The sequence below is a fragment of the Penicillium nucicola genome (assembly GCF_028828085.1).
Source record: "Penicillium nucicola strain IBT 29836 chromosome Unknown utg000005l, whole genome shotgun sequence".
Lineage (NCBI taxonomy): Eukaryota > Fungi > Ascomycota > Eurotiomycetes > Eurotiales > Aspergillaceae > Penicillium > Penicillium nucicola.
The window spans coordinates 285,755-302,593 of record NW_026643129.1 but is presented as its reverse complement, the minus strand read 5'-3'; the positions used below and the strand labels follow the sequence as shown (position 1 = coordinate 302,593).

The following is a 16,839-nucleotide window of genomic DNA, read 5'->3' as shown; positions in this document are numbered from 1 at the left end:
GAGCTATGCTGCTTTCTTTTTCTACAGATCCATAAATCCCTCATGGAATATCTTGTCATATAGTACGATACAAGATACGAGCCAGTCCATTATTGAAAGAATGTCAAGACCTCTATAGGGAACCTAGGTATAAGGGTGAGATTGAGTTTGTATGTTGCAAGAAGATCAGAATATCTCCGCGGTGATTTGGGAGTTCGTTGATTGGCGCGTTGCTGTCAGAATGACCTGGCCAAACTAAATCGACCAAAGTGATTAATTAGGAACACTCAACCCTGGCGAACCCCACACATAGCTTGAGGTATTACCACGGGCATAGCTCATTTAAACACAACAAGTAACATCGGTGTCTTTTCCTTCATGATTTTCATATCATCAGATATACGCTTTGAGAAGTACGACACGGGTGATAGTAAGGACTGCAGACGATCCATGAATCTGTCACGATTTTGACGTCTGCACCCTAGCTTGCCTAACCATATTTTCGAGTTTACGATAAACCAATTGAAATCATGTCTCCGCAGTTTGAATCACAGGACTATGTTTTAGCGCGTAACCCTCAAGAAACATCTTTGTCTAGACCTTCAAGTCGATATCGTCAGATCATTATGACACAGCAGACTTTAGTCTCGGTATGGTGACAGTGAAGTATATATTTAGGCATCTAATCCGTCTTTTTTCATGAGCTTCGATCTAACTAAACTCTTCTTTACCTCTTTAATCTTGAGTCTACGGCTCACCAGTATATTTGCTCTCAGTATGAAAGCCAATTATGCCATCTTGACTGTGTTTTTGCTCTGTCTAGTCTCTGCTTCACCTGCGGAGAGATACAGGGGAACTTACAATGATCAAGGTACTATCATCAGACATCATTAAGATACCTTACTATAACATGTTCCTAGTCTCCAAAAACGGGAAGTGTGACCGGGTAGACCCCGGTTGCAAAGCTTGGGACTCTATCAGTTGCACATGCATCGACAGCAACTATGGTTCCAAGATCAACCGCCAAGCCAGTGATCAAGGTTCACAGAGTGAAACCGCGACTAGCCAGAGTCCAGAAAGTAGTCAGGTCGGGGAGGAGTGTCCAGAGGGGAAAAATTGTGACAAAACACCAGGAGGAACAACAACACCAGGAGGAACATCAACACCGACAGAAACATCAACACCGGCAGGCTCATCAACGCCGGTAGGAACACCAACACCGAAAGTCAACAAATGTCGCAAAAAGCATTGCTGCAAAAATGGCTGGGACCCTCATACTTGCCAATGTCGGGGTCCGTGGTGCGAGAACTACGATCCTACGTGTGAGGTCTGGAACTGGAGGTACTGCACGTGTACTCGACCAGGAAAGGGAACTCAATGTCAGCCTCAATGCAGACCTGAATGTCAGAAGAACTATTGCTGCGAATATGGCTGGGACCCAGTTCATTGCAGGTGTCGGGGTCCGTGGTGCGAAAACCGCAAGCCTCAATGCGACGACTGGGACTGGGAACACTGCAGATGCAGATCGAAGTGTCCTGTCTGTCAGTGTGATAAACCAAGACCACCCAGCTGCAAGATTTGGGACGAGGTTGAATGCGAATGCAAGGACTCAGTTTGTTCAAAGACGAAGAATCACCACAATTGCAAGATATGGGACTATCAGCACTGCTATTGTGTGAAGTGCATAGAGAAACCCGCTGGTTGCCATATCTGGGACGATAAAAATTGCAAGTGCAAGGACAAAATTACCGGAAGTGGAACTGCCACAAATAGCACTACCCCGAGTAGTACTCCGGTGAATAGTACTACCCCGAGTAGTACTTCCGTGAGTAGTACTTCCGTGAGTCCTAATGACGCGAGTGGAACTGGAAGTAGTACTGCCGTGAGTAGTACTCCCGTGAGTCCTAATGACGCGAGTGGAACTGCAAGTAGTACTGCCGAGAATAGTACTCCCGTGAGTCCTAATGACGCGAGTGAAACTCCCGCGGGTAGTGCTCCCGCGAGTAGTGCTCCCGCGAGTGGAAATGACAAGAGTGGAAGTGACCAGGGGGGAAGTGGCCAGGGGGGAAGTGGCCAGGGTGAAAATCCAAATAGGACACTGCGACAGAAATTCCTGCGAATGTGGAGACCCTGATTATCAGCAGAACAGTTCTGAATATTGCGAAGTCATTTTGGTAGGTTCCCCGGCTCCGGAATGCACTTCGATTTTCTAATGTGGTTGTTCAGGTGCAAGATTGGTACAAGCACTTGATCCTTATTGAATAATTGTTCCTTTCTTTGAGCTAGTTGGAGAAGATAATGAGGTGAAAAGTTATTGAACTTCTTGCTTGGTTTGTTTGGACATCATTCAAATTTGGCTTGGGCTAGTTCATGTGGAGAAATTGAAAGTAACATGGACTACCATTTAACTGATATAGTGTAAGAAGCCAAAAAAAACTTGACTTATCACTCTATCAAATGCTAGCTTCAATAAAGCAGAAGAAATAGGAGAGGAATATTGTTGAAAATAGATTTCTGCTCAGTTTCGACTTGTAAAAACTTGCCTTCCCCAGGTACAAGTTCATAAATTGTAGTTATCACTCACGCGGGGGTGCTACTTCATATACCCTTTCGGCTGTGGCAGACCAAATACTGTAAGTTTTTTAAAGTCCTGCAAGGTTATCTTGGGGTGAAGGTATATCTTAGATGATACTGTACTTAATGGCCCATACACAGGATTGACACGTGAGTCCATTATATCAGTTACCGGCACCGAGCAGTGCCTTGCCTTGCTTTAGTCTGTGACAATTATCTACCAGATGAATGGATTATGCGTAATAGTATGGTAAATGCCAATCAGGCTGTAATTCAACAATTTTAGCCGAGTGTTACGGACAACATCCAGAACGCCTGAATCGAACCCTGAAAGAGCCGCATCGAACTCTATGCGAGTTACGATTCAAAATAACTGAAATGGAGGGCTCCACTTAGACAATATTGAAAAAAACTGCATCAACTTGTACCATCCAATGACTTGGCAACAGACATGATAACAAATATTTTCCGCGCGACCTATCTCATAATTAGAGCGGAAATTTAGGAAACTCATATAAACCTGAACTTATAATAAGCAGTCAAGTGGGTTCTTGTTTGAAAACATGCTTGCTCCTTCGTGTCAACAATGACTCGATTATTGAGGGGCGACATGTTCTCGCCAAGTTGTTCGATGCGTTCAACGCCATGATAGTCAGCTGCTAGTCGGAAGACGAGCTTGTCAAAATAGCGACCGAGACTCCGCAGATTCCGCATCTTCTTGGGCAGGCACAATGGAGGGAGGTTGGGTTATATACCTAGCTCTAGAGGATAACGCACGGCATTTTGGTGATTCGGATTGGCGGTTGACGCATCACCCCTGGATGAGCATTGTCTTACCGGTTTTACAAATATGCGTTTTTAGATCGGAATCTCGAAGCCCTTGAAGAGATCTGCCTCGCATTGATATGCCAGATCTCACGTACTAGGTGGGAGAGACATGGAAGAAGCAAGACAAATTTAGTTTCTGATGATAATTAAGATAGATTGAGAGATATAGATCTTGATTTTATTTTGTCATATACAGGGAGCAGAGTTTCCATGGATATATGCCAACTAGATGGTGATTCACATGGCATGGCGCGCGCCCGACGAATTGTTTCATGCAAGGTGAAGTTTTGCTGGCGGGAGCGATCAATGAAAATTCAACCGACACCTCGGATGAACCCCTGAACCCCTGTAAACCCCAAAATGGGGAGTAACATCCCTACCAATTGTTGAATTGACAGTTCAATTGGCAGTTCGCGTTGGAAACTTGGCATAAGAAATTGATCTGCATGATCTCATCGCCTCGGTTTGAGCCCACATGGGCCGATCGTCGCATATAAGGGGGGGCAATTCCCATCCCGAGGCTGATCCACAACAAACATGTCGTATGTTGCCCACTCACTGAACAAACAGAAAGGACCGATCTAACAGTCACCAGTGCTCTTTTGACAACCCTAGGCCTCCGCGCCGCGGCTGGCCAACAGCCCGCAAACCACGCCGCCGGTCTTCTCGCAGCCAATTGGTTCTTCGCATTTTGCTTCATGAGCATCCGCGGTGAGAAGGCGTACTATCGTCTCGACCACAATGTCTCCCCGCGTGAAGACCTGTACAAGTATGGCGATCGCGCTGTCCAGGCTGGCAAGCTGAGTCGGAGCGCCCTTGAGAGACTCAAGCGCAAGGAGGCTGCACATGCGAACGCGCAGGAGGGATATTCGCTCTTTGTCGCGGCAAGTAAGTATTTGCTGCTGATAATGGATTTACAGCTCGGCTGACTTGGTTTAGTGTTGCTTTCGTTGTACGCTGGTCTCCCTAACGAGACCATCAATGGTCTTGGTATCTGGTACACTGTTTCACGTGTCGCCTACAGCTTCGCGTACTCATACATTGAGTCGCCATCTTGGAGTTACCTTCGATCTGTGACTTGGTGGTCCGGTAACATCAGCTGTCTCACTGCTTTGGTGCTGGCAAGCAAGAAGCTTTGAGCGAAACTCAACGAACACAGTGGGCATGACCTCACTGCCTCTTCAAAATATCTTTTATCGCAGCGAGGATAAACATGGCGCGAGAGCAATAAGATAGAGGGGTTGGACAATCAGAGAAGCGTTGAGGCGAGCGACGTCTCGTACAGACGCGTCGTTTTTTTGACAATTGTTGAGACCTTAATATCAAGCAAATTATCAAGCGCATGCGTCTTGAAATCAACTTCGATCCTCGTATTGCACCTTGTTTATCTGAAACGGCGGACAGTTAAGTATCCCCGTCAGGAAGTGCTCTCGAATGCTCTCCAAACACTGGGCGCCCAGCCCTCATAATAAACCCCAACAATACCAAGACGCAAAATCTGCCCCCGGAAATAAACAAAGATCAATAATGCCGCTTATTGTAAAAACCCGCGGGTTAACCCCAGATCTATGATGGTCAAGACCAGCCCTGATTGGTGGAAGATCCCATTCCCCAAAATGCAAATCAGTCCAAGACGGTGGAATGAATCCCGACCACAACAGCCGCGAATTGGCCTGCAAAATAAAGATGCTTTTAGTCCTGCTCAAGCTTGTCCTGACTAAAGTCTCTCCGCATCCCCGCCCAAAGATGATCTTGGCAAAATGCGGAGAAATGATTTCATCTATACGAAGTACCGTAGTCTACGCTGTATACCGCTAACATTCCGCGCTCCATGCCGATCATCCTTGTCTGGGAATCATGCAATTGACAGTCTCTTATAGGCGGAGAAACCTCTTTCTCTTCCGCCCATCGCCGTTCCCCAGACTAGTTGAGAGCTCGAGAGGATTTCGGCTATTGAGATTGAACTCTGGGGTATTCTATAAAGTGATCATGTCTGCTCGATCAATTTGCCATTCATTCCTCACAAGTTCATAATTACCTCTCCCAGCTGAACTAGCCATGAAGTTTCTCGCTATCGGTGCGCTGCTTCTCAGCACAGTCAGTGCTCTTGCAACAGAACATGTTATCAAGGGTGCATCAATCATTCCTGCGGACCATAAGGGAGAATTGAAGAAGATTGGTGCCCATGGCCAAAAGTACAAAGACCGTCGGACAGTCACTATTCGTTCATCAAAGAGTGACACAGATGATATCTCCGATGATTTCCTCTGGGGTATCAAGGCTGCCAACCACGGTGGACGACTTATTCTTCAGAAGAATAAGAAGTACGTGATTGGAAAGAAGCTTGATCTCAGTTTCTTGGATAATATTGAAGTGCAGCTCGATGGTGAATTGAAGGTATGCTATCTTATCCTAGACACATGAGAATGAGCCACGCTGACAGATATAGTTCACGGATGACATCGACTACTGGCAAGCAAACAACTTCTACTATGCCTTCCAAAAGTCCATTACCTTCTGGGTGTGGGGTGGTCAAGATATCAAGATCTTTGGCAAGGGTACTTTGAATGGAAATGGTCAGGCTTGGTATAATGCCTTTGCCGGCATGGAGATTTTGGTAAGAATAATTCATACAACCCCACAGATCATTGAGCTAATAGTCTGTAAGGACTCATCAAACACCTTCTACCGCCCTATTCTATTCCTGACCGATAATGCTACTCGGATCAGTGTTGAGGGAATCACTCAACTGAACTCGCCTTGCTGGACCAACTTCTTTATTCGCACCAATGATGTAGTTTTCGACGATGTCTATATCAATGCATTCTCGACCAATGCATCCGCTCTCCCCAAGAACACCGATGGATTTGATTCCCTCAACGTGAACGGTTTGACTGTGACCAACACCCGCGTGGATATCGGCGATGACTGCTTCTCACCCAAGCCCAACACCACCAACATCTTCGTGCAGAACTTATGGTGCAACAACACCCATGGTGTTAGCATGGGTAGTATCGGACAATACTCCGGGGTTCAGGACATTATCGAGAATGCCTGGATTGAGAATGTCACCTTGCTGAACGGACAGGTATGAGATCCTCCTCCAGTCAAAGAACAATTTCTAACAAACATAGACTGGTGCCCGTCTCAAGGCATGGGCTGGACCCGATGTTGGCTACGGCCGCATCAACAACATCACCTACAAGGACATCCACATCGAGAACACCGACAAGCCCATTGTCCTGGATCAATGCTACTTCAACATCAACACTACCACATGTGCGCAGTACCCCTCTGCTGTAAACATCACCAACATCACTTTCCAGAATATCTATGGTACCTCGTCGGGAGCAGAGGATCAGGTGGTTGCTGACTTGACCTGCTCGCCCAATGCCGTGTGCTCGAATATCCATCTCGAGGATATCAACCTTGTTGCTCCCGATGGTGGCACTGAGATCATCTGCGATGGAATCCAGGGTGACATTGGTGTGGAGTGTGTGTCGACTACTAGCTAGATCCGATGCTGAGATCGATATAATGAATGTCATGGATAAGTTTGGTATTGATAGATTGAAAAAATAATCAAAAATATATTTTGAGAATCAATAAGAAAACTACGCTAAATAGAATAGAATTGAGCCTATAGGCTTTATCTGTCCGCAATATCTTATAATACCGTGACTTAGGGCATGTTAGCCAATTCCCAATGTTAGATTACCAGCTTTTGATTACTCTCAATATATTCAAGCATTTGCCATTTTGCCTACTCACCACCTTTGTCCCACTTGGCGCGTTTCTCCACTAGTAGTTGTGCCGGTGTCCTGCCCGTCACATTTGGCTGATCCATCGACGCACCGGCATCTTGTAAAATCGAAATGATCTCGTCGTGTGCCTGGATTTTCTCCGAAAGGGTCGGCCATTCAAGTGACCCGTCTTCTCTTTCCTTCCTAACAAGCCTTCCTGTCATTACTTCATGAAGAGGCGTGTTTCCCTTGTTGTTGACTGCACTGGCATCTGCGCCTCGATTGACTAGCAAGCGAGATGCATTGACTTGCCGCAAGTTTCGCGCCATGAAATGTAGTGCTGTCCAACCGTTGATATCTGCCTGGTTGATGTCGACAAATGGAATCAGCATTTCCAATAAATGAGAGGGAATATCCTCGTTATATGCAGCACTAGACCCTAGCTTATGTAGTACGGTCTGATTTTTATCATCATAGAGACTCCTCTCGGCTCCACGCGAAAGGAGAAGATTAACCAGTGGCACGAAATACGTATGTTGACTTGAGCCAGAGCCCTCATAGAATGCCATCAAGCGAAGTAAAGCCGTCGCACCCGACTGATCTCGCGCATTTAAAGTGGTTGGACGTGGATTAGTGTCGAGAAGAAGCTGCACAAGAGCTAGCTTTTCAGCACCAGCAATCCTGCCACTCATAGCAAAATTGAAGGCCGCTCCACTCTTGCCCTCGGTATTTATAGTATCTGGGTTGGCTTCCAGTAAGAGCCTCACGATCTCGAGCCCCTCGGAGATCGTTTGCTGCCCCGGTCGTCGGCCAGAGGAATCAAGGCCAAGCAGCGCCCAGTGGAGTGGCAGCTGTCCTTTACTATCAGCTATAGTAACTGCCTCAGCGAGTTGACCGTCGCTGTAGTATTTAATAAGTGCTTTGAGAAACTCCAGATTCCAGAACCCGCTAGCTATGTGCAACGCGGTAACTGAATGAACGTCGCCTCCCCATAGCTCATGCCATATCTGCTGGGCATGAATATCGGCTCCATCGGTAATGAGGCGAGAGGCTAGTTCGTAGCTTCCAAAGGGAGCGGCAGATCCAAGCACAGTCGCCTGTAAGTCTGGATGATCAGGTCGATCGTTGTTGGAACAATAACTATTAGCCTGAGGAACTGAAGCACCTCTGTCCAAAAGCCGATAGACGAAGACTTCAATCTCGGTATTATCAACTTCACTCCCCCTGCGGTTGCCTCCGGTTCCGAGCGCTTCTATCGCGGACAAAAGAGGCGAGCCGGTGGAATCGTGATCGTTCAGCTGTGCACCCAAGGGTGGACCGCAGCTCAGAAGAAAGTCCGCCATGTCGAACCGGGCATAGAAGCACGCGATGTTCAGCAGTTCAATCTTCTTACGTCTCAGTCGAGCTTCAATTGACTCAGTTTGGCTGGTGTCGGATTGATAAATTTCCTGAAGCGCGCGAAGCGCATCGATGCTGCCTTTTTTTGCAGCTATCTCGAAAGGGTCCCATCGGTCAGGATCAAACTCGTGCACCACCACTGTAGGACCGAAGAAACGGGTGCCATGGGCTTTAACGTAGCGATGCAAGTTTGCGACATCGTTGACTGCAATGAGATATCTCACAAGGCTAGACCAGCCATCCTCGTACAAAGCACTTCCGTCCAGAGCCGAGATCATAGGTGGAATATCTGGAAATTCTTCGAAAGGCTTCGAAAAGTGACTGTATAACGGAACATGTTGCAGGTTCCGGCCCATTTTAACGGGAAGGTACAAGTAAAAATATTGATTCAGAGGCGAAGGTGGTTCCGACACGAAGGAAAGCGAAGAAATAAAGTGGAGCAAGCTAAGCTCAATGCTTGTGTTGGTACCTCATGGAACTAACGAAATTTCAAATATTCCTAAGTCTCATGTTATTAGCAGCAAAAAGAGAAAAAAATGCACAAGTTGGAAGGTAGGCTCTCTCAAGTGTCTCTTTTTCAAAAGCCCCAGATGACTAGAAAGAAAGAGAAAAAAAGAAGGGATGAATGGTAATGATATTGCAGCTAAGAAAAGACTGGGGAGAGAACGCAGGGAGAGAGAGAAGCTCTCCTTCATCTACAAGGCTTTGGTCTATCACCTGATATCACCTGATGTCTTAACACAATGCCATCTTGAACTAACTTATTCCTGCAGCCAATGATTGTGAAGAGTCTCCTCCTGGGCAAAAACGCACGACCCCTCTTTGAGGGGCATAAGCTCCCACTTTTTTTATCCTCGATATTTTGACTTTCGAAATAGGGTTGGTTAACCATGGATCCTCTTTCGGGTGCAGCAAGTGTTATTGCTGTGATCCAGTTGACCGGAAGCATCGCGCAGATATGTGGAAAATATCTCAATAATGTCAAGAACGCAACGCAGGATATTCAGCGCTTCCAAGAGAAGATAACCGCCCTTGCCCAAGTTCTTGGATCTCTCGATGATCTGATCCGTGGATCCGATGGCAACAAGCTTATTGCTACGCAAGACCTGGTGGGCAATATCGGCAAGTGCTTCTCAGCACTTGCAAATTTGAAAGAGAAAATCAACCCGGAAACGACGCAGAACCCGATGAGGAAATGGGGCCTCCGAGCTTTGAAATGGCCGCTAGCTCGGTCGGAGGTAGATCTTGCGGTCAACGAGCTCGAATGGTACCAAACAACGTTTACCTTATCCTTGCAGATCGATCAAACGTAGGTTACGGACCTGATTTGATCTCTCACTCATTGCTATTACGGGCTAACTCTGACTCTGATTTAGAAAACTTACCAAGTCGATCCACAAAAAGATAGACCTCAGCAGACTACGAACTGCAAAACAAGCAGCATTCGACTCCTACGATAATCAACACAGTGAATGTCTCCCGGGGACTCGGATTGACCTGCTTCGAGAAATCGAAGACTGGGCAACATCGCCACACGGAAAATGCATATTCTGGTTAAACGGGATGGCTGGGACAGGAAAATCAACAATCTCCCAAACAATTGCAGGCCGTCTTCATGAGAAGCAGCTTCTCGGGGCGAGTTTCTTCTTCCGAAGAGGCGAAGAGGATAGAGGAACGGCAAAAAAGCTTTTCCCAACCTTGACTGAGCAACTAGTCATCAAGATACCTCGAATGTTGCCGCAAGTTCAACAGGCAATTGAAAATGACCCTGACATTTCGGAAAAGGTCTTGAGAGAACAATTTCAAAAGCTCCTACTAGATCCACTTTCTACAATTCAGCTGCACGAAGGGAACACACGAAGAGTCATCGTGATTGATGCTTTGGACGAATGCGATTCGGAGGATGACATAGGAATTATTCTACGGCTCTTACCACAAGTTCAAAAGTCTACCTCCTTCCAACTACGGTTTTTGTTAACAAGCAGACCTGAGCTACGGATCAGGCTAGGCTTTGAACAGATCACCGATGCCTATCAGGATTTAATCCTTCATGAGATCAAAAAGCCAGTGATAGAGCACGATATTTCCTTATACTTGAAAAATCAGTTCCTACACCTACAACAAAACCGCTCATTACCACAAGACTGGCCCGGAGACGTGGCTATAAGGAAATTAGCGGAAAGGGCCGTCCCTCTTTTCATTGCAGCTGCTACGCTATGTCGTTTTATCGGTGATCCAAATTGGAACCCTCGAAAGCGACTTAAAGCGATACTAACAGACAAATCAACCTACGTGACCAAGATGGGTAGCACATATACTCCTGTGCTAACGCAACTTCTCACTGGCCAGGATGAAACAGAGTCACGGGAATTGCTCCAAGAGTTCAAAGAGATAGTCGGGGTGATCATTATTCTTACCAATCCGCTCTCGATCAACTCCCTTAGCCACCTTATCAACAGAGAGTCAGACGATATCAAATGTCGATTAGACCAACTCCACTCAGTGCTCAGTGTGCCAAACAATTTCGACACACCAGTCAGGCTCCTTCATCTATCATTCCGAGATTTTCTTTTAGGCCACAAAGACGAAAGCAAATTCTGGATTGATGAAAAACATGCCAACCAGCGTCTTGCAGAACGATGCCTTCAGATCATGCAAGACAACCTAAAGAAAAACATCTGCAAACTGCCAAGTGAAGGCACGGAAAGGAATGAAATCAGCAATGATTTGATTGAGCATTATATACCACCTGAACTAAAATACGCCTGTCGATACTGGGCGCATCATCTGACACAATCCGTGGACTTATCTGCCATGATGCACGAAGCTTATTCATTTCTCCGGGTGCACTTTTTGTACTGGGTGGAAGCAATGGGACTACATGGCCTTACGTCTGAGGTATTAGGTATTCTTGATCACCTCAAAAATGCGATATCGGTATGTTTCGAAGATAAAAATACATGGTGTGCACTGACAGTTTTAGGATAATGTGTCCTCCACGATTTCCGATTTCATTTACGATGCAAAGCGCTTTATTCTGAGATTTCGCCAAATTCTTGATCAAGCCCCCCTTCAAGTTTATTCTGCGGGACTGATATTTGCACCCCGAACGGGGATAATTCGTCAAGAGTTTAAGCGGTTGCTTCCTAGTTGGCTATGTCAGTTACCAGAAGCTGAAGAGGGATGGAGTGCACTCACCCAGACTCTCGAAGGCCATTCAGCCCCGGTTGACTCGGTGGCCTTCTCGCCCGATGGCCGCCTACTAGCCTCCGGCTCCGGTGATAAAATAGTACGACTCTGGGACCCGGCAACCGGCGCGCGCAACCAGACTCTCGAAGGCCATTCAGCCCCGGTTAACTCGGTGGCCTTCTCGCCCGATGGCCGCCTACTAGCCTCCGGCTCCGGTGATAAAACAGTACGGCTCTGGGACCCGGCAACCGGCGCGCTTACCAAGACCCTCGAAGGCCGTTCAGGCTGGGTTTTCTCGGTGGCCTTCTCGCCCGACGGCCGGCTACTAGCCTCCGGCTCCGATGATAAAATAGTACGACTCTGGGACCCGGCAACCGGCGCGCTTACCCAGACCCTCGAAGGCCATTCAGACTGGGTTCGATCCGTTGCCTTCTCGCCCGACGGCCGCCTACTAGCCTCCGGCTCCGATGATAAAACAGTACGGCTTTGGGACCCGGCAACCGGCGCGCTTATCCAGACCCTCGAAAGCCATTCAGACTGGGTTCGATCCGTTGCCTTCTCGCCCGACGGCCGCCTACTAGCCTCCGGCTCCGATGATAAAACAGTACAGCTCTGGGACCCAATGACCTGCGCGCTCACCCAGACCCTCGAAGTTGAGGAAGCAATTACCACGCTTGAATTTTCGCATAGTGCTTCATATCTTCACACTAATATAGGTGCCATTTTCATTCAATCGACGTGTGACAGTCCTATATCTCATCCACCTCATGCGACCCCACGCATCTCTATCGAGCACTACCAATGGATAGCATTAAATGGCAGTAAGATCATATGGCTTCCTTTCGAGTTCCGGCCCGCCTGTTTCAAGATATATGGTAACTTTCTTGCCCTAGGACACTCATCAGGGCGGGTCTCCATTTTTAGATTTTGTATATAGTAATCGATCATTTTTATTTCCCCTCGTTGCTACAATTTTTCAATTCCGTTACAAACATAGGGCTTGGGACAAAAGGACAATTTATAAGGCTCCATTCCACTTGCGAAGTATTCCATCAAAGCCACAGTAGTAGCTAATCGAGTTGCTAGCCCATGTGATTAACTAGCTTTTGCTATAGTGGCTGCTCGATTTAGAAATAGCTACGGATTGTAACCACAGAGAACTTATATGTGCAACATTTTGATATAATCTTGATTAATTTAAAGCCTTAATTTTGGCCCAAAACTTCAAATTTTCAACACTATAGCTTGTGATAATCTCCCACATTGCAGCCATAGAATTCTGCCAACTTGACGCAGCAGCGCCCTAGATCTAACGCGCTGGATGGACTCATATGGAAATGAATTCCTATTATTACCCTCAGTCCGCATGATACAGTTGCTGCGAAAGCCAGCCCTGTTTGCTCATACATTCAAACTTGAAGTCCACGTAGCATCTGCACCTGGCAGATCGTCCAGGAACCAGGTCAGAAGCCGTTCTCTTCGGATGATATCTTGAAGCTCACTATCAGCTTCAATTCCACTCAATTGTCGTCCAGTGATGTAACAGAAGTATTTGGCCACCAGTACTCGGCTTCACTTTCCGTTTTACCACGTTTTAGACCGCCAACCTTGGACATCTCGTGATTCAACACGTTATTTAACATATACGCTACAAAGATATTGAGATATTGAAAAGTATGTCAAGTACAATGCCTCACTGCGTTTCAAATGTTATCAAGTACGATGGATGGCATACTGGCTATTGAATTGAATGAATTTTGGAGGTCTTGCCGGCAGTAATAAAAATGGGCCAGGGCCCTAAGCACTGGCGGCCAAATACTTTTGTTACACCCCTGGAAACCCGTTGTAATATTGCGAGTATGGCTCAATACCATACACATGACATCTTACGGTATTCAATCTGATACGGCCCGCTCACTGATTACCTACGTCAATGCCTCGGTGGTGCCAGAAAAGGGTAACGAATGGCGTAATCATTTTTTTCACTTGTATAATATATACAAAATCGGTATATTTTGGTGATTAGTGTTTGAAATTCAGTATCAAAACGTATTTTTTCTAGCTAAAATCGAAATTATAGATATTGAAATGGGAGATGCTCGATGGCAGTCTGGTCAAAACAGACGGGTCGACAAATGGTGGCAAGAAAACCGAACAACAAGTCAGGTCTGTGAGCTCTAGACAGATGATGCCTATCAGGGATAATCAGATGCTATATCAAGGAGCATAATGATCATAAATCTTGAATCAGGAAATGAGTGGCATTGTTGTAACTGTCTATCCTTCTCTACAGTCGTAGGTTGCCCATAACCCGTCCTCGAGGATATCACTGCCTGAGGCAGTAATCATACAAGTGTCGTGATTTCCCCACTACATACCACCCCCCTTCATGAATTGACCGTCCCCTGGTCAATAAGCCATCATGATAACTCAAGCAATGTCCTCGCGGTCAAGCGGTAGGGGAGGATCAACTGACAGACCCAGTTCTTTTCTCCTGAAGAAGGAGTCTTTGCCGAAGGCGCGTTTCTCACTGTCTACCATTGTCTGGTATAGACGGACATACTCGTGCTGTGCCTTGGATCTCCATGACTTTACGTATTCAATGGCAGCATCCTCATTCTCTCCGAACAAGGTATCGAGCTCGTCGGCAACACCAGCTTCGGTCCAGCGAGAACCTCCTACCAAACAGCGAGAGATCAGGTTGCCTGGGCAGAAACGTACTGCAGCAGGGAATGGGTACGGGATACGCCCATACTTCTGACTAGTAAACCCCGAGGGAGTTCTTGATGCAGGAATGAGGTCTCTATGGGCGGCGGCAAGCTCTTCCCATGTGTTTGACTCAGGAACGTCGAGAGTTGAGTGATCCTCTCTGATGCGGACAAACCATGGCAGTATCGTGCGGCGTATCTTAGTGGCAGGTCCTGTAGAACCGTGGGGTAACGTAGGCAGGCTGACCCTAACATCTCCGGCGCGACAGATCTCTTTCGTCCAATCCGTATGGTACTTGGCAACATCGTCACGCGTCCACATCCATGGTTCGATACGGCTGACAGGACCATCAGCAGTTTGCTGCCTCTGCCTAACATCAGACCACCATTCTTGTACGTGAGGGTGCATGCCGCAGAGTAACTCGGTGCAGTTATTCTCATCTTCATCGGTAAGCGAAAGGCTGCCTTGCAAAATGGCGCGCCCACGTCCAGAGTGAGACAAGTCATTCAGGTTCACATCGATGTGCCGAAAGAAGGTCTGTTCTCCTGGCAGAGTGCTTTTGGCGTAGTAAGGGTAAGAAATCAGACGCCATGCGTGATCAGGTCGTAGGAAAACGTAGCATGCGTAGTAGGCAGGGTCTTGTTTCACGACCTGTTGAATGATACTGTACCACATATCGCGTAACCACCCCAGGCGTGGTCGGTGAGGGCGTGGCTGATAGTGGTAGTCATACATGTCTATCTCCTCATTTGCCATAGCAAGAATGCCACCTGGGTGCTGGCCGTCGAAGTCCTCTTTGAGCCATCCGAAGAGCTGCGGGATAACGACGGTGCCTTGTTGGTTCATGCGGTCAAACAAGTCGGTAGGGAGTTGTCCATTGTCGGTAAGGGACGGCTGCATACGTCGGTAAAGACTCTCAAATGATAGCCAAGGAACATCCTTATCAAAGTTCGCGATCAGTGGCTGTCTAGTCTTATGATGAAAGCGGTAAAAGCTCAAAGTGTCAGTGCTAGGGACCTGGTTTTTCGGCTGAATAAACCAGGCGCCGTGTTCTGCTATCACAGTATCCCAGTCGTTAAGGTTCTTGATCATGAAGTCAACACGCCATGCTAATGCCGCATGATTCTTGCTAGCGCTTCTCATTCCAAAGAGGTCAAACACTCTCTTTGCATGGTCCTCACATATCTCAATCTCCGTGACAATAGTGACAGTTTCGGACAAGATGCCTCGGCCTAGCTTCCTTAGCGCTATCAGCTTTTGCCGCTCAGTAGCGTCCTTAGGCAGCGCTAGTATTCTGTTCATAGCAGCTCTCTCAATAGCGCAGCCGCAGTCCACAACGCGGGTACGGCGTGTAGCCAGCGAATCATTATCACCAGTGTCAGCGTCGGCGTCAAAATCGGGATCTTCAAGATAAGAGGGTGCGTCTGAGAGCGCTGAAGAGACGTCACTCCCATGCTCTATCTCAACATCTTCCTGAGGGTAGTCGGATTCTTCGTCCATGTCCATCTCCTCACTGACTTCTTGTAGTACGGCTGCCCCCGTGTCTGTAACTGGCAACGGGTTTCCCATGCCATGGGCACAGCAGTATCCATCTTGGTCAAGCTGCAGTCCCAGTCTTCTTAAATCCTCGATGATCAGTGGCCGGGTGTTCTTGCGGGTAAGTGCCTTTGATAAGTCTCCTTGGATCACTTCTTTGGTGGTGCGAATGCCACGTCCTGAAGATGACAGACGTAGCACGACCTCGTTATTGACAGACAATCTGAGGTCTTCGTAGCTGAGAGAGGATCGCACGAACTTGCTGGCAAGTTCGACCATGGTTCTGGACCCAAGGTGTTCGAAGAAGGCATTCGCGTTCTGTTCTCCCCATGCAGTGATGGCCTTCATCTTGATGCTTGCAGTGTAGGACTCTGTGGATGCCTGTCGTTCCTGGACCCTCTTTGCTTCTTTCCATCTGCGCCTGAACTCTGCGTGGTCCTCTTGTCCTTTCCGTAGCTCTTGCTCGTCAACATATCCGTAAAGGCGGCTAATCGCGTCCTCGACGCGTTCGTGGTAGTTCTCTAGCTTCTCGAGTAGCTGGCTAGCAAGCTGGTAGGCTGCAGGTTTGTCACAGCCGCGTAGGATCTCGAGAGCGTCCTCGATAGACTCGATCTGCTGTCCTTGCAGCTGCAGTTCTTGGGGAAACCGTTCTTCGCTCATCGTTGCGGCTCGTGGGTTTTGGGAAGAGGGTAAGAACAGTGGGAGGTAGGGAGATAGGTGGTAAGGAGAGATGACTTTTCGGCTGAAAAACAGATGACTCGTAGAAATGAAATGAATGAAGGACTTCGAATGAAAGACTCGCAAACGCATGAGAGAAACTGAGTACGGCGGTTACAACTTGGAGACAAAGAAAACCCGAAATAGCATCAAAAGACATCAAAAC

The 16,839-nt window shown here is 47.3% G+C and overlaps 6 protein-coding genes across 6 annotated transcripts; 4 read left to right on the top strand and 2 right to left on the bottom strand.

Annotated features, from left to right (window-relative positions):
• Nucleotides 1-1,238: 1,238 nt before the first annotated feature.
• On the top strand, nt 1,239-1,658 carry N7511_005190 (uncharacterized protein; the record flags this gene model as incomplete). Its single annotated transcript, XM_057127567.1, has 1 exon — nt 1,239-1,658. The coding sequence occupies one exon, from the start codon at nt 1,239-1,241 to the stop codon at nt 1,656-1,658; it is 420 nt and encodes a 139-aa protein (XP_056984084.1).
• Nucleotides 1,659-3,918: 2,260 nt separating this feature from the next.
• N7511_005189 (MAPEG family protein) lies at nt 3,919-4,520 on the top strand (the record flags this gene model as incomplete). Its single annotated transcript, XM_057127566.1, has 3 exons — nt 3,919-3,923; nt 3,977-4,269; nt 4,321-4,520. 3 exons carry the CDS (start codon nt 3,919-3,921, stop codon nt 4,518-4,520), a joined length of 498 nt encoding a protein of 165 aa, XP_056984083.1.
• Nucleotides 4,521-5,439: 919 nt separating this feature from the next.
• Nucleotides 5,440-6,896, top strand: pgxB (uncharacterized protein; the record flags this gene model as incomplete). Its single annotated transcript, XM_057127565.1, has 4 exons — nt 5,440-5,778; nt 5,831-5,998; nt 6,050-6,469; nt 6,516-6,896. 4 exons carry the CDS (start codon nt 5,440-5,442, stop codon nt 6,894-6,896), a joined length of 1,308 nt encoding a protein of 435 aa, XP_056984082.1.
• A 248-nt stretch (nt 6,897-7,144) lies between these two features.
• On the bottom strand, nt 7,145-8,878 carry N7511_005187 (ankyrin repeat domain-containing protein; the record flags this gene model as incomplete). The annotated part of the gene is made up of 1 exon (XM_057127564.1): nt 7,145-8,878. One exon carries the CDS (start codon nt 8,876-8,878, stop codon nt 7,145-7,147), a length of 1,734 nt encoding a protein of 577 aa, XP_056984081.1.
• Nucleotides 8,879-9,412: 534 nt separating this feature from the next.
• N7511_005186 (uncharacterized protein) lies at nt 9,413-12,520 on the top strand (the record flags this gene model as incomplete). The annotated part of the gene is made up of 4 exons (XM_057127563.1): nt 9,413-9,831; nt 9,899-11,459; nt 11,506-12,400; nt 12,459-12,520. The coding sequence occupies 4 exons, from the start codon at nt 9,413-9,415 to the stop codon at nt 12,518-12,520; spliced, it is 2,937 nt and encodes a 978-aa protein (XP_056984080.1).
• Nucleotides 12,521-14,141: 1,621 nt separating this feature from the next.
• On the bottom strand, nt 14,142-16,616 carry N7511_005185 (uncharacterized protein; the record flags this gene model as incomplete). The annotated part of the gene is made up of 1 exon (XM_057127562.1): nt 14,142-16,616. One exon carries the CDS (start codon nt 16,614-16,616, stop codon nt 14,142-14,144), a length of 2,475 nt encoding a protein of 824 aa, XP_056984079.1.
• Nucleotides 16,617-16,839: the final 223 nt, after the last annotated feature.